General features: G+C 35.9%; 1 protein-coding gene across 10 annotated transcripts in view; it reads left to right on the top strand.

The window, feature by feature from the left end:
- The window catches only part of LOC123511327 (dipeptidyl peptidase 8-like), a 610,443-nt gene that overhangs the window by 553,740 nt on the left and 30,888 nt on the right, over positions 1 to 25,815 (top strand). For 6 of the 10 annotated variants that reach the window (XR_006676755.1, XR_006676754.1, XR_006676756.1 and 3 more), the window contains one exon: positions 21,712 to 21,831. The exons of 1 other annotated variant lie outside the window; for it this stretch is intronic. Coding sequence is in view for 5 of the 9 variants with exons in the window: in XM_045267115.1 (XP_045123050.1) it covers positions 21,712 to 21,804 (93 nt within the window). In the remaining 4 variants the exon portion in view is untranslated. Of the gene's footprint in view, positions 1 to 21,711; positions 22,623 to 22,890; positions 22,928 to 25,815 lie in introns of those variants that run through there. 3 more of the 10 variants (XM_045267117.1, XM_045267114.1, XR_006676753.1) reach the window with 2 other exon arrangements.

Genomic DNA, 25,815 nt, shown 5'->3' with positions numbered 1-25,815 from the left:
GAAGAACAGGATAAAGAGCTCCAGAAATTGAAAGAAAGGATAAAAAGAGTGGAAGAAAACGAAACTAGGCTAAGAACAGAAAATGAAGAATTAAAAGTCCAAATAGCGAACTATAAGAAATTGATGGAAGAAGGACTCGGTAAAGCCGAGAAAGATAAAGAGAAGCTAAAAGATCTAGTTAACAAAGAAGAAGAAAGAGTACAAGACGTGATTAAAAAAGAAGTACAAGCATGGAGAATCCAAGATAAGAAAGACAAGGAATCATTTCAAGAAGTATTTCAAGAACAGTTAAAAGAAACAGATGAAAATATGACAAGCAAAATAGAAAATTTAGTAAGAGAAATTGCGGAAAAAAAGAAGAGTGTAATTATTTTTGGACTGAAAGAAAAAAAATGTTAAATATAGACCAAGAAGGGAAAAAGACGAAATGAAATCAGTAAAAGACCTACTAAAACATCTGAATGACGAGGATAGACAGAACTTAGAAGAGGAAGTAGAAGAAATCCATAGAATGGGACCATATCGAGAAGGAACAGTGAGACCAATTAAGATATTACTAAAATCACAAGCAGCACCAGAAGAAGTACTTTATAGAAAAACGAAACTCAGAGAAACAGAAGGTTGCAAAGATATATATATAAACAAAAATAGAAACGAGGAGGAAAGGAAGAGACACAATAAACTGGTGGCAGAAGCAAGAGAAAAATAATGAAAGGTCAGAGGAGGAGAAGAAGGCATTTTTGGAGAATTATAGGAGACAGGATAAGGAAATGGTATATAAAAGAGAAAAGAGAAAAGAATGGAGCAAGTTTAACTAAAATGATAAGAACAAGAGATTAAAATGATGTATACAAACATAGATGGATTTTATCTAGTAAATTAGAATTAAGAGATTACATAAAGAAAGAAGAACCAGATATTGTATGCCTGGTGGAAACAAAGTTAAATGAGGCAATAAAAATAGACATAGATAAAAGGTATAATATATGGAGGAGAGACAGAGTGGGTAAAGGAGGAGGAGGAGTCATGATGATGTTAAGGAAGGAGATAGTGGTAAATCAAGTGGAGTTTGGGAAGGAAAATCAGAAATACTGTATGTTAAGATGCATATTAACAAAAAGGAGTTAACAATCATTGGAACATATGTGCCACCAAAACAAACTCATGGACTAACCAAGAATATAGAGACATGATAGATGACACAATAAGGAGTCTTACAAGAATCATTAAGGAAAGGAGAAAAGTGATATTGGTAGGAGATTTCAACTGTAAGGAGGTAGACTGGGAAAATTATGAAAGTGGTATGGGGAAGATGCCTGGGAGATAGATTCTGAACCTAATGATAGATAATTTGATGGTCCAAAGAGTAAAGGAAAACACAAGATTCAGAGGAAACGATGAGCCGGCAAGATTAGACCTAGTTTTACAAGGGATATACCAATTAACAATGATATAAGATACAAGTGCCCATTGGGAAAGAGTGACCATGTAATATTAGAAATGGATATAGAAGAAGGAAAGGAAGATAGAGATGAATCATACAAAGGAGACCGATTAAATTACAGAAAGGCTGATATTGAGAATCTCAAGAACTATTTTAAAATGTAAACTGGGAGGAGATGGAAAACTCATTAACGGTTCAAGAGAAATATAACTTATTTTTGGAAATATACAAAACTGGGGTCAGGAATATGTTCAAATATAGACCTAAAGAAGAAGGAAAGAAAGATTGGTTTAATGCAAGATGTGCTAGGGCAAAGGAGAAACGAGATGGAGCATGGAAAAGGTGGAGAAGAAACAGAATCCAGAAAATAAGGAAAACTTCAAAACAGCAAGAAATGAATATGCTAAGGTGAGAAAGGAAGAAGAAAAGAACTATGAAAAGGACATTGTCAAAAAATGTAAGGAACAACCAAAATTGTTCTACAGATTCATAAATGGAAAAATAAGACAAAAAGAAACAATAGAAAGGTTAAAAGGAGAAAACGGAATGGTGGAAGACCCAAAAGTATGGCAGAACTGTTAAATAGTAAATTTCATGAGGTCTTTACTAAGGAATCCAAATTTGAAAGACCACAGGGTAATAGAGAGACTGTCTATATGAAAGAGATTAAAGTAACCAAGCTTGAAATAAAAAGTTGATGACGGAATTGGATGAGGAAAAGGCAATGGGACCGGATGAAGTCTCAGGCAGAATACTGAAAGAATGTAGGGAAGAACTAGCAAGTCCAATATACAACATCATAAAATGCTCAATAGAAAATGGAACAGTGCCAGTGGAGTGGAAAAGAGCTGAGGTGGTTCCCATATATAAGAGCGAAGGAAGGAAGAACCTTTAAATTACAGACCGGTATCACTAACTAGTGTAATATGCAAGATGTGTGAAAAGTAATAAAGAAGCAATGGATTGAGTTTCTTGAAGACAACAAAATATTATCAAATAGCCAATTTGGTTTTAGAAAAGGTCGGTCATGTGTGACAAATTTATTGAGTTTCTACTCTAGAATAGTTGATAAAGTACAAGAGAGAGAGGGATGGGTTGACTGTATTTATTTAGATCTAAAAAGGCTTTTGATAAAGTGCCACATGAAAGATTACTATGGAAGTTAGAGGAGAAGGGTGGCTTAAAAGGAAACACATTGAGATGGATGAAGAATTACTTAAGGGGAAAGAAATAAGGATGACAGTTAAAGATATGAAGTCCAAGTGGAGAATAGTAGACAGCGGAGTGCCACAGGGTCAGTATTGGCACCAATACTTTTTCTCGTATATATAAATGACATGCCAGAGGAGTGAACAGCTACATAAATCTGTTTATGGACGATGCGAAACTGTGCAGAGTCATTAAACAAAAGAGGATTGTGAAATACTACAGGAAGACTTAAACAAGATCTGGAAATGGAGCAAAAATGGAGATGGAATTCAATGTGGACAAAAGCCATGTCATGGAAATGGGAAAAAGTGAAAGACGACCAGTGGGAATCTATAAGATGGGAGATGGAGTAGAACTAGAAAAAGTAAAAAGGAAAAGGACTTGGGAGTGACAATGGAAGAAAATAATCAACCGGTAAGCCATATTGATAGAATTTTCAGAGAGACGATAATTTGCTAAGGAATATTGGAGTAGCATTTCACTATATGGACAAGGAAATGATGAAGAAATTGATAAGTACTAAAATAAGACCTAGATTGGAATATGCAGGAGTTGTGTGGACTACAAAAAGAAACACATAAGAAAATTAGAGAGACTACAAAAATGGCTACAAGAATGGTTCCAGAATTTAAAGGGATGGCATATGAGGAGAGACTAAAGGCAATGGATCTACCAACCTTGGAGCAGAGAAGAGAGAGGGATCTGATACAAGTTTATAAATTGATTAATGGAATGGATGAAGTGGATAATGAGAAACTGATCCTGAGAGAAGAATATGACTTTAGAAGCACAAGATCGCATAGTAAGAAACTAAGGAAGGGACGATGTCTGAGAGATGTTAAAAATTTAGTTTCCGCAAAGATGTGTTGAGACTTGGAACAGTTTGAGGAGGAAGTGGTGTCAGCAAAGAGTGTACATAGTTTTAAAGAAAAATTGGATAAGTGTAGATATGGAGACGGGACCACACGAGCATAAAGCCCAGGCCCTGTAAAACTACAACTAGGTAAATACACACAAGAGACACGGTTGAGGGCGGACACAGTTCGACGATCAGCTGATCTTCACTACACCTGTTGTATAGTATTTACAGTGGCCTGGGGTAGTGAGTGTGGACAAAAAAAAAACTCCATGAAATCAATTATTAAGGAATAATGAGTGAAAAGATATTCCATCCAAATGCAGACATGAGAATAGAGAAGCTGATGATGAGTATGTTGGTGAGGGAGAAAGATTCAAGGGTTCGATACAACGACTACTTCACTACTTAAGAGAGTGTTCAATATTGAATGTAAACTAGATAAACTGATAAAGGAGAAGATGGAAATGAAAGAGAATAAAGAACAGGAAATGGAGTTTATAAGACTGAGAGAAAGGATAAGAAAAGTGGAAGAAAATGAAGCTAGGCTAAGAGCGGAAAACGAAGAACTAAAAAATGAATTAGCTAACTACAAGAAGCAGATGGAAGAAGGACTCGGTAAAGCCGAGAAAAAAAAGGAGAAGCTGAAAGATCTAGTAAACAAGGAAGAGGAAAGAGTACAGAACGTCATTAAAAAAGAAGTACAAGCATGGAGAGTCCATGATAATAAAGATAAGGCCGATTTTCAGGAGGTGATTCAAGAACAACTTAAAGAAGAAGAAGAAAATATGACAAACAAAATTATAGGAGTCAGAAGAGGAGAAGAAGGCATTTTTTTGGAGAATTCTAGGAAACAGGATAAGGAAATGGTATATAAACGAGAAGGAAGAGAAAATGTGGAACAAGTTTAACTAAAAATGATAAAGGCAAATGACTAAAAATGATGTATACGAACATAGACGGGGTTTTATCAAGTAAATTAGAATTAAGAGATTACATAAGGAAAGAAAATCCAGATATTGTATGCCTGGCTGAAACAAAACTAATTGAGGCAATCATAACAGATTTGGATAATAGGTATAATGTATGGAGAAGAGACAGAGTGGGTAAAGGAGGAGGAGTCATGATAATGTTAAAGAAAGAGAAAGTGATCAACCAAGTGGAATGTGGGGAAGGAAAAGCAGAAGTATTGTATATTAAGATGCATGTTAATAAAAAAGAGATAACAATCATTGTAACATATGTGCCACCAAAAACAAATTCATGGACCAATCAAGAATATAAAGACATGATAGATGACACAATAAGGAGTCTAATGAGAATCGTTAAAGAAAGGAGAAAAGTGATATTAGTACGAGATTTCAATTGTAAAGAAGTGGACTGGGAAAATTATGAAAGTGGTATGGGGGAAGAAGCCTGGGGAGAAAGATTCTTGAACCTAATGATAGACAATATGATGGACCAGAGAGTAAAGGAATGCACAAGATTCAGAGGAAACGACGAGCCGGCAAGATTGGACCTAGTTTTTACAAGGGTATACAAATGAATGACGATATAAGATATAAGTGCTCATTGGGAAAGAGTGACCATGCAATATTAGAAATAGATATAGAAGAAGGAAAGGAAGATAGAGACGATTCATACAAAGGAGACCGATTAAATTACAGAAAGGCTGATATTGAGAATCTCAAGAACTATTTTAAAACATAGACTGGGAGGAGATGGAAAACTCAGAGACAATGCAAGACAAATATAACTTATTTTTGGAAATATACAAAACAGGAGTCAGGGAATATGTCCCAAAATATAGACCAAAAGAAGAAGGAAAGAAAGATTGGTTTAATGCAAGGTGTGCTAGGGCAAAGGAGAAAAGAGATGGAACATGGAAAAGGTGGAGGAGAAATAGGAATCCAACAAACAAGGAAAACTTCAAGGCAGCGAGAAATGAATTTGTTAAGGTGAGGAAGGAAGAGGAAAAGACCTTCGAAAAAGATATAGTCGAAAAATGTAAGGAACAACCAAAATTGTTCTATAGATTCATAAATGGAAAAATTAGGCAAAAAGAAACAATAGAAAGGTTAAAAGGAGAGAACGAGATGGTGGAAGACGCAAAAAGTGTGGCAGAACTATTAAATAATAAATTCCAGGAGGTCTTTAATAAAGAATCCAAATTTGAAAGGCCACAGGGTAATAGAGAGACAGTCTATATGAAAGAGACCAAGCTTGAAATAAAAGAATTTATAAAGGAATTGGATGAAGAGAAGGCAATGGGACCGGATGAAGTCTCAGGCAGAATACTGAAAGAATGTAGGGAAGACCTAGCAAGTCATATATACAACATCATAAAATGCTCAGTAGAAAATGGAACAGTACCAGTAGAATGGAAAAGAGCTGAGGTGGTTCCCATATATAAGAGCGAAAGGAAGGAAGAACCTTTAAATTACAGACCGGTATCACTAACTAGTGTAATATGCAAGATGTGTGAAAGAATAATAAAGTAACAATGGATCGAGTTCCTTGAAGACAACAAATTATTATCAAATAACCAATTTGGTTTTAGAAAAAGATGGTCGTGTGTAACTAATTTATTGAGTTTTTATTTTAGAATAGTTGATAGAGTACAAGAGAGAGAGAGATTGGTTGACTGTATTTATTTGGATTTAAAAAAGGCTTTTGATAAAGTGCCACACACAAGATTACTATGGAAGTTAGAGGAGAAGAGTGGCTTAAAAGGAAGCACATTGAGATGGATAGGAAATTATTTGAGGGGGAGAGAAATAAGGACGGTAGTTAAAGATATGAAGTCCAAGTGGAGAGCAGTAGAAAGCGGAGTGCTACAGGGGTCAGTATTGGCACCAATAGTTTTCCTCATTTATATTAACGACATGCCAGAAGGAGTGAACAGCTACATAAATCTGTTTGCAGATGATACGAAACTGTGCAGAGTTATAAAGCAAAAAGAGGATTGTGAAATACTGCAAGAAGACCTAAATAAGATCTGGGAATGGAGTAAAAGTGGAAATGGAATTCAATGTGAACAAAAGCCATGTCATGGAAATGGGAAAGAGTGAAAGACCACCCATGGGAATCTATAAGATAGGAGATGGAGTAGAACTGGAGAAAGTAAAAAAGGAAAAGGACTTAGGAGTGACGATGGAAGAAAACAATCAACCGGTAAGCCATATTGATAGAATTTTTAGAGAAACATATAATTTGCTAAGGAATATTGGAGTAGCATTTCACTACATGGACAAAGAAATGATGAAGAAATTGATAAGTACTATAATAAGACCCAGATTGGAATATGCAGGAGTAGTGTGGACCCCTCATAAAAAGAAACACATAAGGAAGTTGGAGAGACTACAAAAAATGGCTACAAGAATGGTTCCAGAATTTGAAGGAATGACATATGAGGAGAGAATAAAGGCTATGGATCTACAGACCCTGGAACAAAGAAGGGAGAGAGGAGATCTGGTACAAGTTTATAAATTGATCAACGGAATGGACCAAGTGAATAATGAGAAACTGATCCTGAGAGAAGAATATGACATTCGAAGCACAAGATCGCATAGTAAAAAGCTGAGAAAGAGAAGATGTCTGAGAGATGTTAAAAAATATAGTTTCCCGCAAAGATGTATTGAGAATTGGAACATTTTGAGTGAGGAAGTGGTGTCAGCAACGAGTGTGCATAGTTTTAAAGAAAAATTGGATAAATGTAGATATGGAGACAGGGCCACACGAGAATAAAGCCAAGGCCCTGTAAAACTACAACTAGGTAAATACACCAGACGCGGTCTAGGAAGGACGCAGTGGCATCGCTCCGAGAATCAGCTAATCCCCACTACCTGTTGTTTGGGTTTGCAGTTTTCGGGGCGAGTAGTGTAGACTCGTTTTTCATGAATACAGTGTTACAAAATCATGAGTAATTAAGAGATTCCATCTAAATGCAGGTATGAGACATGGGAAAGAATGAAAGCTGATGATGGCTATGTTGGTGAGGTTGAAAGAGCATTCAAAAGCTTTGATACGGCACATACTTCGCTATTTAATAGAGTGTTGACTATTGAAGGTAAATTAAATAAATGGATAAAGGAGAGTATGGGAGTGAAAGAGAATGAAGAACAGGAAAAAGAGGTCCAGAAATTGAAAGAAAGGATAAAAAGAGTGGAAGAAAACGAAACTAAGCTAAGAACAGAAAATGAAGAATTAAAAAAGGAAGTAGCTAACTACAAGAAATTGATGAAAGAAGGACTCGGTAAAGCCGAGAAAGAAAAAGAGAAGCTGAAAGATCTAGTTAACAAAGAAGAAGAAAGAGTGCAAGATGTGATTAAAAAAGAAATATAGGTATGGAGAATCCAAGATAAGAAAGACAAGGAATCATTTCAGGAAGTATTTCAAGAACAATTAAAAAAAAGAGATGAAAACATGACAAACAAAATTATAGGAGTCCTGAAGAAAAAAGAGAATTTAGTAAGAGAAATTGCGGAAAAAAAAGTGTAGTTATTTTTGGCCTGAAAGAAAAAAATGTTAAATATAGACCAAGAAGGGAAAAGGACGAAATGAAATCAGTAAAAGACTTACTAAAACATCTAAATGACGAGGATAGACAGAACTTAGAAGAGGAAGTAGAAGAAATTCATAGAATGGGATCATATCAAGAAGGAACAGAGAGACCAATTAAGATAATACTAAAATCACAAGCAGCAACAAAAGAAATACTATATAGAAAAACAAAAATCAAAGAAACAGAAGGTTGACAAAGATATATATATATATATATATATATATATATATATATATATATATATATATATATATATATATATAAAGAAAAATAGAAACGAGGAGGAAAGGAAGAGACACAAAGAACTGGTGGTAGAAGGAAGAGAAAAAATAATGAAAGGTTAAAGGAGGAGAAGAAGGCATTTTTTGGAGAATTATAGGAGACAGGATAAGGAAATGGTATATAAAATAGAAGGAAGAGAAAAAATGGAGCAAGTTTAAAAAAAAATGATAAGAACAAGAGATTAAAAATGATGTATATGAACATAGATAGGGTTTTATCAAGTAAATTAGAATTAAGAGATTATATAAGAAAAAAAGAACCAGATATTGTATGCCTGGTGGAAACAAAGTTAAATGAGCCAATAAAATAGACATAGATAAAAGATATAATATATGGAGGAGAGAGAGAGTGGGTGAAAGTGGAGGAGTCATGAAGGAAAGAGATGGGGGTAAATCAAGTGGAGTTTGGGGAAGGAAAATCAGAAATACTATATATTAAGATACATATTAATAAAAAGGAGTTAACAATTATTGGAACATATGTGCCACCAAAAACAAATTTATGGACCAATCAAGAATATAAAGACATGATACAAGACACAATAAGGAGTCTTACAAGAATCATTAAAGAAAGGAGAAAAGTGATATTAGTAGGAGATTTCAACTGTAAGGAGGTGGACTGGGAAAATTATGAAAGTGGTATGGAGGAAGAAGCCTGGGGAGATAGATTTCTGAACCTAATGATAGATAATATGATGGTCCAAAGAGTAAAGGAAAACACAAGATTCAGAGGAAACGATGAGCTGGCGATATTGGACCTAGTTTTACAAGGGATATACAAATGAACGATGATATAAGACATAAGTGCCCATTGGGAAAGAGTGACCATGTAATATTAGAAATGGATATAGAAGAGGAAAGGAAGATAGAGATGAATCATACAAAGGAGACCGATTAAATTACAGAAAGGCTGATATTGAGAATCTCAAGAACTATTTTAAAATGTAAACTGGGAGGAGATGGAAAACTCAGAACGGTTCAAGAGAATATAACTTATTTTGGAAATATACAAAACAGGAGTCAGGGAATATGTCCTAAAGTATAGACCTAAAGAAGAAAGAAAGAAAGATTAGTTTAATGCAAGGTGTGCTAGGGCAAAGGAGAAAAGAGATGGAGCATGGAAAAGGTGGAGAAGAAACAGAAATCCAGAAAATAAGGAAAACTTCAAAACAGCAAGAAATGAATATGCTAAGATGAGAAAAGAAAAAGAAAGGCACTATGAAAAACACATTGTCGAAAAATGTAAGGAACAACCAAAATTGTTCTACAGATTCATAAATGGAAAAATAAGGCAAAAAGAAACAATCAAAGGTTAAAAGGAGAGAACAGGATGGTGGAAGACCCAAAAAGTATGGCAGAACTATTAAATAGTAAATTTCAGGAGGTCTTTACTAAGGAATCCAAATTTGAAAGACCACAGGGTAATAGAGAGACTGTCCATATGAAAGAGATTAAAGTAACTAAGCTTGAAATAAAAGAGTTGATGACGGAGTTAGATGAGGAGAGGCAATGGGACCGGATGAAGTCTCAGGCAGAATATTAAAAGAATGTAGAGAAGAACTAGCTAGCCCTATATACAACATCATAAAATGCTCACTAGAAAATGGAACAGTACCAGTAGAATGGAAAAGAGCTGAGGTGGTTCCCATATATAAGTGCGGAAGGAAGGAAGAACCTTTAAATTACAGACCGGTATCACTAACTAGTGTAATATGGAAGATGTGTGAAAGAGTAATAAAGAAACAATGGATTGAGTTTCTTGAAGATAACAAATTATTATCAAATAGCCAATTCTGTTTTAGAAAAGGTCGGTTGTGTGTAACAAATTTATTGAGTTTCTACTCTAGAATAGTTGATAAAGTACAAGAGAGAGAGGGATGGGTTGACTGTATATATTTAGATTTAAAAAAGGCATTTGATAAAGTGCCACATGAAAGATTACTATGGAAGTTAGAGGAGAATGGTGGCTTAAAAGGAAGCACATTGAGATGGATGGAAAATTACTAGATGGGGAGAGAAATAAGACAGTAGTTAAAGATATGAAGTCCAAGTGGAGAGCAGTAGACAGCGGAGTGCCACAGCGGTCAGTATTGGCGCCAATACTTTTTCTCATATATATAAATGACATGCCAGAGGGAGTGAACAGCTACATAAATGTGTTTGCGGACAATGCGAAACTGTGCAGAGTCATAAAACAAAAAGAGGATTGTGAAATACTGTAGGAAGACTTAAACAAGATCTGGAAATGGAGTAAGAAATGGGAGATGGAATTTAATGTGAACGAAAGCCATGTCATGGAAATGGGAAAAAGTGAAAGACGACCAGTGGGAATCTATAAGATGGGAGATGGAGTAGAACTAGAAAAAGTAAAATAGAAAAGGACTTGGGAGTGACGATGGAAGAAAACAATGAACCAGTAAGCCATATTGATAGAATTTTCAGAGAGACATATAATTTGCTAAGGAATATTGGATTAACATTTCACTACATGGACAAAGAAATGATGAAATTGATATGTACTAAAATAAGATCCAGATTAGAATATGCAGGAGTTGTGTGGACCCCCAATAAAAAAAAACACAAAGAAATTGGAGAGACTACAAAAAATGGCTACAAGAATGGTTCCAGAATTTAAAGGGATGACATATGAGGAGAGACTAAAAGCTATGGATCTACCAACCCTGGAACAGAGAAGAGAGAGAGGGGATCTGATACAAGTTTATAAATTGAATAACGGAATGGATCAAGTGGATAATGAGAAACTAATCCTGAGAGAAGAATATGACATTAGAAGCACAAGATCGCATAGTAAGAAACTGAGGAAAGGAAGATGTCTGAGAGATGTTAAAAAATTTAGTTTCCCACAAAGATGTGTTGAGACTTGGAACGGTTTGAGTGAGGAAGTGGTGTCAGCAAAGAGTGTACATAGTTTTAAAGAAAAATTGGATAAGTGTAGATATGGAGACGGGGCCACACGAGCATAAAGCCCAGGCCCTTTAAAACTACAACTAGGTAAATACACACAAGTTGTTGTGTTTACAGAGGCCTGGGCAAATGTGTGACTTGTGTGGCAATAGCTTCCAGAAATTACATTGAAAAGCACCATGAGTCAGAAAGAACTTACACCCATTTGCATGTATGACAATAGAGAAAGTACAAGAAGAGGATGATTATGATGAAGGAAAGAAAAGATTCGGAGGATTTGATGAGACAAGTACCACCCTCCATAGGCAAGTTTTAACCTTGGAGAAAAAATTAGACAACTGGATAAGGAAGAGTATGAAAAGTAAAGAGAACAATGAACAGGAGAAAGAGTTTCTGAACTTGAAAGAAAGGATAAAAGAAGTGGAAGAAAGTCAAGCTAGGTTAAGAGTAGAGAATGGGGAACAGAGAAAAGAACTAACCAAATATAAGAAACAGATGGATGAAGGACTTGGTAAAGTAGAGAAAGAAAAAGAGGACCTGAAAGATATAGTTAGCAAAGAAGAGGAAAGAGTACATGACGTGATTAAAAAAGAAGTACAGGCATGGAGAGTACAAGATAAGAAAGACAAAGATAACTTACAGGAAGTGATTCAAGGACAACTAAAACAAAGAGACGAGAACATGGCAAATAAAATGATTGGAGTCCTTAAGGAAAAAGAAAACCTAGTAAGGGAAATTGCAGAAAAGAAAAAGAGTATAATCATATTTAGACTAAAAAGAAAAAAATGTAGAATATAGATCAAGAAGGGAAAAAAAGGAAATGAAATCAGTCAAAGACCTACTAAAAAAATCTAAATGACGAAGATAGGCAGAATCTAGAGGAGGAAGTAGAGGAAATACACAGAATGGGACCTTATCAAGATGGAACAACAAGGCCAATTAAGATACTACTAAAATCACAAGCAGCAACAGAAGAGATATTATATAGAACAACAAAACTCAGAGAAACAAGGCTGCAAGGATATATATATATATATAAGGAAAAATAAAAATGAGGAAGAAAGAAAGAAATACAACAAACTGGCAGCAGCAGTAAGAGAAAAAAATAATGAATGGTCAGAGGAGGAGAAAAAGGCATTTTTTTTGGAGAATGCGAGGAGACAGGATGAGGAAATTTTATATAAGAGAGAAGGAAGAGGGAACAGTGGATCAAGTGTAACTAAAAGTGATAGGGGCAAGAAACTAAAAATTATGTATACGAACATAGCTGGGGTTCTATCAAGTAAATTAGAGCTAAAAGATTACATAAAGAAAGAAAAATTGGATATTGTATGCCTGGCTGAAACAAAACTAAATGAGGCAATCAAAATAGACATAGTTAATAGATATAACATATGGAAGAAAGACAGAGGGGGTAAAGGAGGAGGAGGAGTCGTGATAATGTTAAGGAAAGAGATGGTGGTAAAACAAGTGGAATATGGGGAAGGAAAAGCAGAAGTACTGTATATTAAGATGGATATTAATAAAAAAGAGTTAACAATTATTGGAACATATGTGCCACCAAAAACAAATTCATGGACCAATCAAGAATATAAAGACATGATTGATGACAATAAGGAGTCAAACGAGAGTCCTTAAAGAAAGGAGAAAAGTGATATTAGTAGGAGACTTCAACTGTAAAGAAGTGGACTGGGAAAATTATGACAGTGGTATGGGGGAAGAAGCCTGGGGAGAAAGATTCCTGAATCTAATGATAGATAATATGATGGTCCAAAAAATAAAGGAAAACACAAGATTCAGAGGAAACGACAAACCGGCGAGATTGGACCTGGTTTTTACAAGGGGTGTACAAATGAATGATGATATAAGACATAAGTGCCCATTGGGAAAGAGTGATCATGTAATAATAGAAATGGGTATAGAAGAGGGAAAAGAAGAAACAGACAAATCATACAAAGGAGACCGATTGAATTACAGAAAAAAATCTGATATTGAGAATCTCAAGAACTATTTCAAATACGTTAACTGGGAGAAGATAGAAAACTCTGAGGAGGCGCAATAGAAATAAAACTTATTTTTGGAAATATACAAAACAGGAGTCAGGGAATGTCCCGAAATGTAGACCTAAAGAAGAAGGAAAGAAAGATTGGTTTAACGCAAAGTTGTGCCAAGGCAAAGCAGAAAAGAGATGGAGCATGGAAAAGGTGGAGGAGAAATAGAAATGCAGTATATAAGGAAAACTTCAAGACAGCGAGAAATTAATATGTTAAAGTGAGGAAGGAAGTGGAGAGGAACTATGAAAAGGACAATGTCGAAAAATGCAAGGAGCAAACAAAATTGTTTTGCAGATTCATCAATGGGAAAATAATGCAAAAAGAAACAATAGAAAGGTTAAAAGGAGAGAATGGGATGGTGGAAGACTCAAAGTATGGCAGAACTGTTAAATAGTAAATTTCAGGAGGTCTTTACTAAGGAATCCAAATTTGAAAGACCACAAGGTAATAGAGAGACCGTCTATATGAAAGAGATTAAAATAACCAAGCTTGAAATAAAAGAGATAATTAAGGAACTGGATGAAGAAAAGGCATTGGGACCGGATGAAGTCTCAGGCAGAATACTGAAATAATGTAGGGAAGAACTACCAAGTTCTATATACAACATCATAAAATGCTCAATAGAAAATGGAACAGTACCAGTAGAATGGAAAAGAGCTGAGGTGGTTCCCATATATAAGAGCAGAAGTAAGGAAGAACCTTTGAATTACAGACTGGTATCACTAACTGGTGTAATATGCAAGATGTGTGAAAGAGTAATAAAGAAACAATGGATCGAGTTCCTTGAAGACAACAAATTATTATGAAATAGCCAATTTGGTTTTAGAAAAGGCCAGTTGTGTGTAACAAATTTACTGAGTTTCTACTCTAGAATAGTTGACAGAGTACAAGAGAGAGAGAGATGGGTTGATTGTATTTATTTGGATTTAAAAAAGGCATTTGATAAAGTGCCACATGCAGGATTACTGTGTAAGTTAGAGGAGAAAGGTGGCTTAAAAGGAAGCACATGAGATGGATGGAAAATTATTTGAGGGGGAGAGAAATAAGGACAGTAGTTAAAGATATGAAGTTCAAGTGAAGAGCAGTAGAAAGCGGAGTGCTGCAGCGGTCAGTATTGGTGCCAATACTTTTTTTCATATATATAAACAACATGCCAGAGGGAGTGAACAGCTACATAATTGTGTTTGCGGACGATGCGAAACTTTGCAGAGTTATAAAGCAAAAAGAGGATTGTGAAATACTGCAAGAAGTCCTAAGTAAGATTTGGGAATGGAGTAAAAAGTGGGAGATGGAATTCAATATGGACAAAAGCCATGTCATGGAAATGGGAAAGAGTGAAAGACAACCAATGGGAATCTATAAGATGGGAGATGGAGTAGAACTGGAGAAAGTAAAAAAGGAAAAGGATTTGGGAGTGACGATGGAAGAAAATAATCAACCGGTAAGCCATATTGATAGAATTTTCAGAGAGACATATAATTTGCTAAGGAATATTGGAATAGCATTTCACTACATGGACAAAGAAATGATGAAGAAACTGATAAGTACTATAATAAGACCCAGATTGGAATATGCAGGAGTAGTGTGGACCCCCCATAAAAAGAAACACAATATTCAATATAAAAGGAAGCTGGAGAGACTACAAAAAATGGCTACAAGAATGGTTCCAGAATTTGAAGGGATGACATATGAGGAGAGACTAAAGGCTATGGATCTACCAACCCTGGAACAGAGAAGGGAGAGCAGGGATCTGATACAAGTTTATAAATTGATCAACAGAATGGACCAAGTGGATAACGAGAATCTGATCCTGAGAGAAAAATATGACATTCGAATCACAAGATCACATAGTAAAAAGATGAGGAAGGGAAGATGTCTAAGAGATATTAAAAAATATAGCTTCCCGCAAAGATGTGTTGAGACTTGGAACAGTTTGAGTGAAGAAGTGGTGTCAGTAACTAGTGTGCATAGTTTTAAAGAAAAATTGGATAAGTGTAGATATGGAGACGGGGTCACACGATCATAAAACCCAGGCCCTGTAACACATGGTTGAAACAAGGTCAAGGTCGGACGAGCGGACCAACACTTCCCGCGATCAGCTGATCTCAATACCAGAGGTTGTGTGTTTACAGAGGCCTGGGGAAATGCATGACTTGTGTGGCAATAATCTCCAGAAACTACATTGAAAGGCACCATGAGTAGGAAAGAACTTACACCCATAAGCAGGTATGAGAATAGGGAAGGAGTACAAGAAAAGGATGATGATGATGATGAGGAAGAAGCAAGATTCGGAGGATTTGATGAGACAAGTACTGCCCTCCATAGGCGAGTTTTAACTCTGGAGAAAAAATTAGACAACTGGATTAGAGAAAGTATGAGAAGTAAAGAGAACGATGAACAGCAGAAAGAGTTTCTGAACTTGAAATTTCGAAAGGATAAAAGAAGTGGAAGAAAGTCAAGCTAGGTTAAGAGTAGAGAATGGGGTACAGAGAAAAGAACTAACCAAATATAAGAAACAGATGGATGAAGGACTTGGTAAAGTAGAGAAAGAAAAAGAGGACCTGAAAGATATAGTTAGCAAAGAATAGGAAAGAGTACATGATGTGATTAAAAAAAGAAGTACAGGCATGGAGAGTAAAAGATAAGAAAGACAAAGATAACTTACAGGAAGTGATTCAAGGACAACTAAAAGAAAGAGACGAGAACATGGCAAACAAAATTATTGGAGTTCTTAAGGAAAAGGAAAACCTAGTAAGGGAAATTGCAGAAAAGAAAAACAGTGTAATTATCTTTGGATTAAAAGAAAAAAAAATGTAAAATATAGACCAAGAAGGGAAAAGGAGGAAATGAAATCAGTCAAAGACCTACTAAAAAATCTAAACGACAAAGATAGGCAGAATCTAGAGGAGGAAGTAGTGGAAATTCACAGAATGGGACCTTATCAAGATGGAATAACAAGATCCATTAAGATACTACTAAAACCACAAGCAGCAACAGAAGAGATATTATATAGAACAACAAAACTCAGCGAAACAGAAGGCTGCAAGGATATATATATATATATATATATATATATATATATATATATATATATATATATATATATATATATATATATATATATATATATATATATATATATATATATATATATATATATATATATATATATATATATATATATATATATATATATATATATATATATATATATATATATATATATATATATATATATATATATATATATATATATATATATATATATATATATATATATAAGGAGAAATAATGAGGAAGAAAGGAATAGATACAACGAATATGCGGCAGCAGAAAGGGAAAAAAATAATGAAAAGTCAGAGGAGGAAAAAAGAGGCATTTTTTTGGAGAATTCTAGGAGACAGGATAAGAAAATTTTATATAAGAGAGAGGGAAGAGGCAACAGTGGACCAAGTGTAAATAAAAGTAATAAGGGCAAGAAACTAAAAATGATGTATATGAACATAGCTGGGGTTCTATCAAGTAAATTAGAACTAAAAGATTACATAAAGAAAAAAAAAACGGATATTGTATGCCTGACTGAAACAAAACTAAATGAGACAATCAAAATATAAATAGATAATAGATATAATGTATGGAGGAAAGACAGAGGGGGTAAAGGAGGAGGAGTCATGATAATGTTAAGGAAAGAGATGGTGGTAAACCATGTGGAATATGGGGAAGGAAAACCAGAAGTACTATATACTAATATGCATATTAATTAAAAAGACTTAACAATCATTGTAACATATGTGCCACCAAAAACAAATTCATGGACCAAGCAAGAATATAAAGTCATGATAGATGACACAATAAAGAGTCTAACGCGAGTCATTAAAGAAAGGAGAAAAGTGTTATTAGTAGGAGACTTTAACTGTAAAGAAGTGGACTGGGAAAATTATGAAAGTGGTATAGGGGAAGAAGCTTGAGGAGAAAGATTCGTAAACCTAATGATAGATAATATGATGAATCAAAAAGTAAAGGAAAACACAAGATTCAGAGGAAATGAGCCGGCGAGATTAGACTTGGTTTTTACAAGGGGTATACAAATGAATGATGATATAAGATATAAGTGCCCATTGGGAAAGAGTGATCATGTAATATTAGAAATGGATATAGAAGAGAGAATAGAAGATAAGAGATGAATCATACAAAGGAGACTGATTAAATACAGAAAGGCTGATATTGAGAATCTCAAGAACTATTTCAAGTACGCTAACTGGGAGAAGATGGAAAACTCTGAGGGGGCACAAGAGAAATATAACTTATTTTTGGAAATATATAAAACAGGAGTCGGGGAATATGTCCCGAAATATAGACCTAAGGAAGAAGGAAAGAAATATTGGTTTAACGCAAGGTGTGCTAGGGCAAAGGAGAAAAGAGATGGAGCATGGAAAAGGTGGAGGAGAAATAGAAATGCAGTAAATAAGGTAAACTTCAAGATAGCAAGAAATGAATATGTTAAAGTGAGGAAGGAAAAGGAGAGGATCTATGAAAAGGACATAGTCGAAAAATGCAAGGAGCAACCAAATTGTTCTACAGATTCATAAACAGAAAAATAAGACAAAAAAGAAACAATAGAAAGGTTAAAAGGAGAAAATGGGATGGTGGAAGACCCAAAAAGTATGGCAGAACTGTTAAATAATAAGTTCCAGGAGGTCTTTACTAAGGAATCCAAATTTGAAAGACCACAGGGTAGTAGAGAGACCGTCTATATGGAAGAGATTTAAGTAACCAAGCTGGAAGTAAAAGAGTTAATGAAGGAACTGGATGAAGAAAAGGCAATGGGACCTGATGAAGTCTCAGGCAGAATACTGAAAGAATGTAGGGAAGAACTAGCAAGTTCCTAAAAAGGGTGTTCCCTAAAAAGGGTGACCGTTCTAACCCCTCAAACTACATTCCTATAGCTTTAATCTCTTGCTTGTCTAAAGATTTTTAATCTATCCTGAATAGGAAGATTCTCAAACATCTGTCACTTCACAATCTTCTGTCTGATCGCCAGTATGGCTTCCATCAAGGTCACTCTACTGGTGATCTTCTGGCTTTCCTTACTGAGTCTTGGTCATCCTCTTTTAGAGATTTTGGTGAAACTTTTGCTGTTGCGTTAGACATATCAAAAGCTTTTGATAGAGTCTGGCATAAAGCTCTCTGCCCTCCCACGGCTTCTATCTTCTCTTTGCAATTTTATCTCAAGTTTCCTTTCCGACCGCTCTATTGCTGCTGTGGTAAACGGCTACTGTTTTTCTCCTAAACCTATTAATAGTGGTGTTCTGTCCTGTCACCCACTCTCTTTCTATTATTCATTAATGACCTTAACCAAACTTCTTGCCCTATCCACTCCTACGCTGATGATACCACCCTACATCTTTCCACGTTCTTTCAGAGACGTCCAATCCTTCAGGAAATCAACAGATCACACGGGGACACCACGGAACGCCTGACTTCCGATCTTTCTAAGATTTCTGATTGGGGCAGAGAAAATCTAGTAGTTTTCAATGCCTCAAAAACTCAATTCCTCCATCTATCAACTCGACACAACCTTCCAGACAACTATCCTCTTCTTCAATGACACTCAACTGTCTCCCTCTTCCACAATGAATATCCTCGGTCTGTCCTTTGCTCATAATCTTAACTGGAAACTTCACATCTCATCTTTTGCTAAAACAGCTTCTATGAAATTAGGTGTTCTGAGGCGTCTCCGACAGTTTTTCTCGCCCCTCCAACTGCTTACACTGTATAAGGGCCTTATCCGTCCCTGTATAGAGTACTCTTCTCATGTTTGGGGGTTTCCAGTCACACAGCTTTGCTTGATAGGGTGGAATCGAAAGCTCTTCGTCTCATCAACTCCCCTCCTCTGACTAACTATCTTCAGTCTCTTTCTCACTGCCGAAATGTTGCATCCCTTTCTATATTTTATCGCTATTTTCATGGTAACTGTTCTACTGACCTTGCTAACTGCATGCCTCCGCTCCTCCTGCGGCCACGCTGCACAAGGCTTTCTTCTTCCTCTCATCCCTATTCTGTCCAACTCCCTAATGCAAGAGTTAACCAGTACGCTCAATCATTCATCCCTTTCACTGGTAAACTCTGGAACTCCCTCCCTGCATCTGTATTTCCAAATTCGTACAACTTGTCTTCTTTTAAGAGGGAGGTATCGAGGCATTTTCTTCCCTAATTCTGGCTGATGGTTTTGGCACTTTTTGAATTCTTTGGAGAGCCAGCGCTCTAACTTTCTTTTTTTTGCCCTTGGCTGGCCTTCTTCCCTACGTAAAAAAAAAAAGAAAAAAAAAAAGTTCTATATACAACATTATAAAATGCTCAATAGAAAATGGAACAGTACCAATAGAATGGAAAAGTGCTGAGGTGGTTCCCATATATAAGTGCGGAAGGAAGGAAGAACCTCTAAATTACAGATCGGTATCATTAACTAGTATAATATGTAAGATGTGTGAAAGAGTAATAAAGAAATAATGGATCGAGTTCTTTGAAGACAATAAATTATTACCAAATAGCCAATTTGGCTTTAGAAAAGGTCGGTCGTGTGTAACAAATTTACTGAGATTCTACTCTAGAATAGTTGACAGGGTACAAGAGAGAGAGGGATGGGTTGATTGTATTTACTTGGATTTAAAAAAGGCATTTGATAAAGTGCCACATGCAAGGTTACTGTGGAAATTAGAGGAAAAGGGTGGTTTAAAAGGAAGCACATTGAGATGGATGGAAGATTATTTGAGGGGGAAAGAAATAAGGACGGTAGTTAAAGATATGAAGTCCAAGTGGAGAGCAGTAGAATACGGAGTGCCACAGGGGTCAGTATTGGCGCCAATACTTTTTCTCATTTATAAAAACTACATGCCAGAAGGAGTGAACAGCTACATAAATCTGTGTGCAGACAATGCGAAACTGTGCAGAGTTATAAAGCAAAAAGAGGATTGTGATATACTGCAAGAAGACCTATATAAGATCTGGGAATGGAGTAAAAAGTGGGAGATGGAGTTCAATGTGGACAAAAGCCATGTCATAGAAATGAGAAAAAGTGAAAGACGACTAGTGGGAATCTATAAGATGGGAGATGGAGTAGAACTGGAGAAAGTAAAAAATTTAAAGGATTTGGGAGTGACGATGGAAGAAAAAAATCAACCTGCAAGGCATATTGATAGAATTTTCAGAGGGACATATAATTTGATAAGGAATATTGGAATAGCATTTCACTACATGGACAAAGAAATGAAGAAACTAATAAGTACTATAATAAGACCCAGATTGGAATATGCAGTAGTGGTGTGAACCCCTCACAAAAAGAAACACATAAGGAAGCTGGAGAGACTACAAAAAATGGCTACAAGAATGGTTCCAGAATTTGAAGGGATGACATATGAGGAAAGACTAAAGGCTATGGATCTACCAACCTTGGAACAGAGAAGGGAGAGAGGAAATCTGATACAAGTTTATAAATTGATCAACGGAATGGACCAAGTGAACAATGAGTATCTGATCCTGAGAGAAGAATATGCCTGTCAAAGCACAAGATCGCATAGTAAAAAGCTGAGGAAGGGAAGATGTCTAAGAGATATTAAAAAGTATAGTTTTCCGCAAAGATGTGTTGAGACATGGAACAGTTTGAATGAAGAAGTAGTGTCTGGAACAAGTGTGCATAGTTTTAAAGTAAGATTGGATAAGTGTAGATATGGAGACGGGGCCACACAAGCATAAGCCCAGGCCCTGTAAAACTACAACTAGGTAAAAAAAACTAGGTAAAATACACATACACAATCAAGAAAAGTCGGTGTTTGAGAAATATTAAAAAGTTTAGTTTTCAACAGATGACAGTGGATATTTGGAATAGATTGAGTGAAGAGATTGTAGCAGCAGAAAGTGTGCACAAGTTTAAAGAAATTGATAAATATAGATAAGGAGACAGGTCACTATGAGCCCCACTCGACTCCTGTAATGTAGAACTAGGTAAATACAAACATGCAGACACCATAGTAATATCAGATATTCACAGTAATTCTCCAGTTAAAGAAAGACCATAATCTTTACACTGGTTAGAAGTGTGACATTTTTTAGCAAATTGCAGAAACATTCTATTTTGAGGTTAATTCTATATGATGATTAGTAATGTTAAATATTCACAGTAATTCTCCATTTAAAGAAAGACCATAGTCTTTTCACTGGTTAGAAGTGTGACATTTGTGGGCAAGTTGCAGAAACATTCTGTTTTGAAGTTAATTCTATATGATGATTAGGGACAAAATAATCAATTTGCCTCCTGACTAATTTACTAGTATAGAAGTAGTTAAAGGTCATCTAATCATGTTTCTCTCTCTCCTCAACAGATATATCCTCAGGAGCGCCACTGTCTGCGTCAGCTAGATTCCAATGAGCACTACGAGACAAAACTGCTGTCCTTCCTCCTCAATCATCTATGATGGAGATGGAACCTAGCCCAGCTTTATGTGTGTGTGTGTGTGTGTGTGTGTGTGTGTGTGTGTGTGTGTGTGTGTGTGTGTGTGTGTGTGTGTTTTGCCTTATCTTGCCTTGCTTTACCTTGCTCTACTTTGCCCAACCCAATCTTACTTTGGTCAGAGCTTCAGAAATACTTGGTGACTTAATGGAGATTGCAGCAATATTATGCCAAGTGATTTAAAACAGTTTTTGATTTTATGAACTGCATACTGAATAGCGATTGTAATATTTCCACTGACCACATTGTGAATATTTATGATGGAGCATTGAATTTAAATAATGAGGTCACTATTACTGTAATGAAAACAAAGAAAGGATCATTGTTGTTTTTTTTTTAATTGGTGAAGCATGGTAGGAGGAAATTTTAATATTGGCGTTGATTTGTAAGTCCAAATTTTTAATATTATAGGAATGTAATCTAAATAATTTTTTGGTAATTCCTTTATTTTTTAGTCAGCTATACAATTATTACAATTAGCTGTCATCAAAGGTGCTTTTTAGGATGAAAAATAATCAATTACTTAAATTATTAAGCAAAAACTGTGACTATAGTGTGTGTGTGTGTGTGTGTGTGTGTGTGTGTGTGTTTGTGTGCAGGCATGCATGTGCATGTGTGCATGCATGCGTGCATATTACAGTCTTGAGTTGCCTCTAGAATCATGCACTGTTTGGTAATAGACATAAAATGTAAGTTTTCTATAGATTTTACATGTGTATAAAACCTTTCCATTTTTGTCAGTGAAAACTCAAAAAATTACAGGAGATAAAAGTCGCATCTCGGGTTATGAATTTAATTAGTTCCATAATGTAGGTCATATCCTGAAAACTTGTATCTGAAAACAAATTTCCCCATTTAAAATCATGGAATTCCAATTAATCCATTCTATACCTAAAAGATATCAATATAGAAATCATTTGACATGGTATTTTATGCAAAGTTAAAATAATTTTCTAATGAATAACTGATAAATAATATACAGTAGTCTATTATATTGCTAAATAAAGAACTATTTACACTGTGTGGAAAACAAAGCTTGGCTGGCATGAAGGTGTGTGTGTGTGTGTGTGTGTGTGTGTGTGTGTGTGTGTGTGTGTGTGTATTTACCTAATTGTATTTACCTAATTGTAACATACGGGAAAAGAGCTATGCTCGTGTTGTCCCGTCTCCATATCTATTAATGTCCAGCTTTTTCTTAAAATCATGAATATTCCTTGCGTTGACCACTTCCACATCTAAACTATTCCATGCTTCCACCCTTCTATGAGGGAAGCTATATTTTTTCACATCTCTCCTATAAGTGGCCATTTTAGTTTTTTCCCATGCCCTCTCGACATTCTTTCATTCCACATACACAGATCTTCCCTATCCATTTTTCCATGCCAATCATCACTCTGTATATTGCTATCAGGTCTCCCCTTTCTCTTCTGTTTTCCAGGGTCGGAAGTTGCATTCTTTTCAGTCTGTCTTCATAAGTCAAATCTCTTAAGTCAGGCACCATTTTGTTGCAGCCCTCTGTACTTTCTCTAGTTTCCTTATGTGTTTCTTTAAGTTCGAGCCCACTGTATTGTTGCATATTCAAGCCTCGGTCTTATCATTGCAGTAATTATTTTCTTCATCATTTCTTCATCTAAATATACGAACGCCACTCTTATGTTCCTCAATAAGTTCAATACTTCTCCAATTATTTTGTTTATATGTCTCTCTGGCGATAGGTCATTGGTAATTGTCACCCCAAGGTCTTTTTCTTCATGACTGGTTTTATGTCTTCATTTCCTATCTTGTACATACTCCTGATTCTTCTTTCACTCTTGCCAAACTCTATTTTCTTGCATTTTGTCGTGTTGAACTCCATTTGCCATGTACAGCTCCATTTCCATATTCTGTCCAAGTCTTCCTGGAGTAGTTCGCAATCTTTGTCACATCTCACTTTTCTTAACAATTTTGCATCGTCTGCAAATAGGCTCACATAACTGGACACCCCATCCACCATGTCATTTATGTAGACCGCGAACATTACTGGTGCCAACACTGATCCCTGTGGAACTCCACTCTCCACCAAGCCCCATTCTGATGGTCTGTCCTTAATTATTGTTCTCATTTCTCTTCCTACCAAAAAGTCTTCCATCCATTTTAGTAAACTGCCATGCACTCCTCCTACCATTTCAAGTTTCCAGATCAGTCTCCGGTGTGGTACCTTATCAAAGGCCTTTTTTAAATCCAGATATATTCCATCAGCCCAACCATCTCTTTCCTGTATTACATCTATCACCCTCGAATAGTAACATATCAGGTTTGTCGTGCATGAACGCCCTTTTCTAAAACCAAATTGACACTCACAAAGTATGTCATTTTTCTCCAAGAAGTCTGTCCATCTATTCTTCACCACCCTCTCACACATCTTAGCTACCACACTTGTAAGTGACACTGGTCTATAGTTCAATGGGTCTCTCTTGTTACCTGATTTATAGATTGGGACAATGTTAGCTCTTTTCCAGTCTTGGGGCACTACACCTTCCCTTAATGAGGCATCAATTACTTCACAAACTTTTTCTGCCAGTTGCTCCCTGCATTCTCTTAAAATCCATCCTGATACCCCATCAGGTCCCACAGCTTTTCTCACTTCTAAACTCCCCATCATATTCTTGATCTCCTCCACAGTTACTTGAAACTCCTTCATAATCCCTTTCTGTTCCATTACCAGTGGTTTGTCAAAAGCAGTCTCCTTTGTGAATACCTTCCGAAAGCATCCATTCATAGCCTCTGCCATTTCCTGGGATCTTCACTGCATACTCCATTTACTTCTAAACTTTCAATACTTTCTCTATTTTTGATGTTGTTGTTCACATGTCTGTAAAAAGCCTTGGTTGGTCTTTACATTTATCAATTATATCCTTTTCTTGTTTCTTTCTTTCTTCTCTTCTAATCAACACATATTCATTTCTTGCTCTTTTGTAACTTTCCCACTGCTTAATCCGTCTTTTCCTTCTCCACCTCTTCCATGCATCCTCTTTTCTTGTTCTAGCCTTTTCACATCTATCGTTAAACCAGTCCTGCTTTCCAACTTCTCTATGTTGTCTTATTGGTACAAATTTTTCTCACCTTCTTTGTATATTTTATAAATTCCTTCCACTTTTCATTTGCTCCTTAGCACTCTTGAATTTCATCCAATTTGTCTCTTGAAAGAATTTCTTTAGGTTTCCAAAATCTGTCTTGGCATAATTCCATCTTCCCACTTTATATTCTTCATTTCTTCTAGATTTCTCTTCATCTATCACCTTGAACTCCAAAACTGCATGATCACTCTTTGCTAAAGGGCACTCCACCCTCATCTCCTCAATGACCATTGGCTCTGTACTAAAGACCAAGTCCAGTCTTGACGATGCTCCCTCTCCTCCAAACCTAGTATCTTCTTTGACCCACTGAGTTAACACATTTTCCATTGCCAGTGTCAATAGTGTATTTCCCATGTTGTCTCTGATCCTTCCATTGACCAGTCCTCCCAACACACCTCTTTACAATTAAAATCTCCCATCATTATAGTTCGTTCACAGCCACCCAACATTTCTTCCAGACATGTTCCTGTATCACTTATCATTTCTTCATATTCCTGTACTGACCATGCATTTGTCTTAGGTGGTACGTACACCACTATGTAGTGCCTCTTTTTCCTTCATTAGTTTCTGCTCTGATCTTTAGCACTTCTGCCTTTCCCATACCTTCTTTCACTTGATCCACCTTTATATCTTTTTAACCAGCAACATCACTCCTCCTCCCATCTTACCTACTCTATTTCTTTTCCAAACATTATATTTCCTTCTCCAACCATCATCAGGTCTTCTCCCTCTCTCAGTTTTGTTTCAGTAAGACCCACAATATCTGGGTTCTTGTCCCTCAAGTAATCGTTGAGTTCTAAAATCCCGATATCACTCCATTTATGTTGGAATACATTACATTCGCTCATACGTAAGTTTCT

Source organism: Portunus trituberculatus, chromosome 31, assembly GCF_017591435.1.
Source record: "Portunus trituberculatus isolate SZX2019 chromosome 31, ASM1759143v1, whole genome shotgun sequence".
NCBI lineage: Eukaryota > Metazoa > Arthropoda > Malacostraca > Decapoda > Portunidae > Portunus > Portunus trituberculatus.
This window is presented reverse-complemented; position numbering and strand designations above follow the sequence as displayed.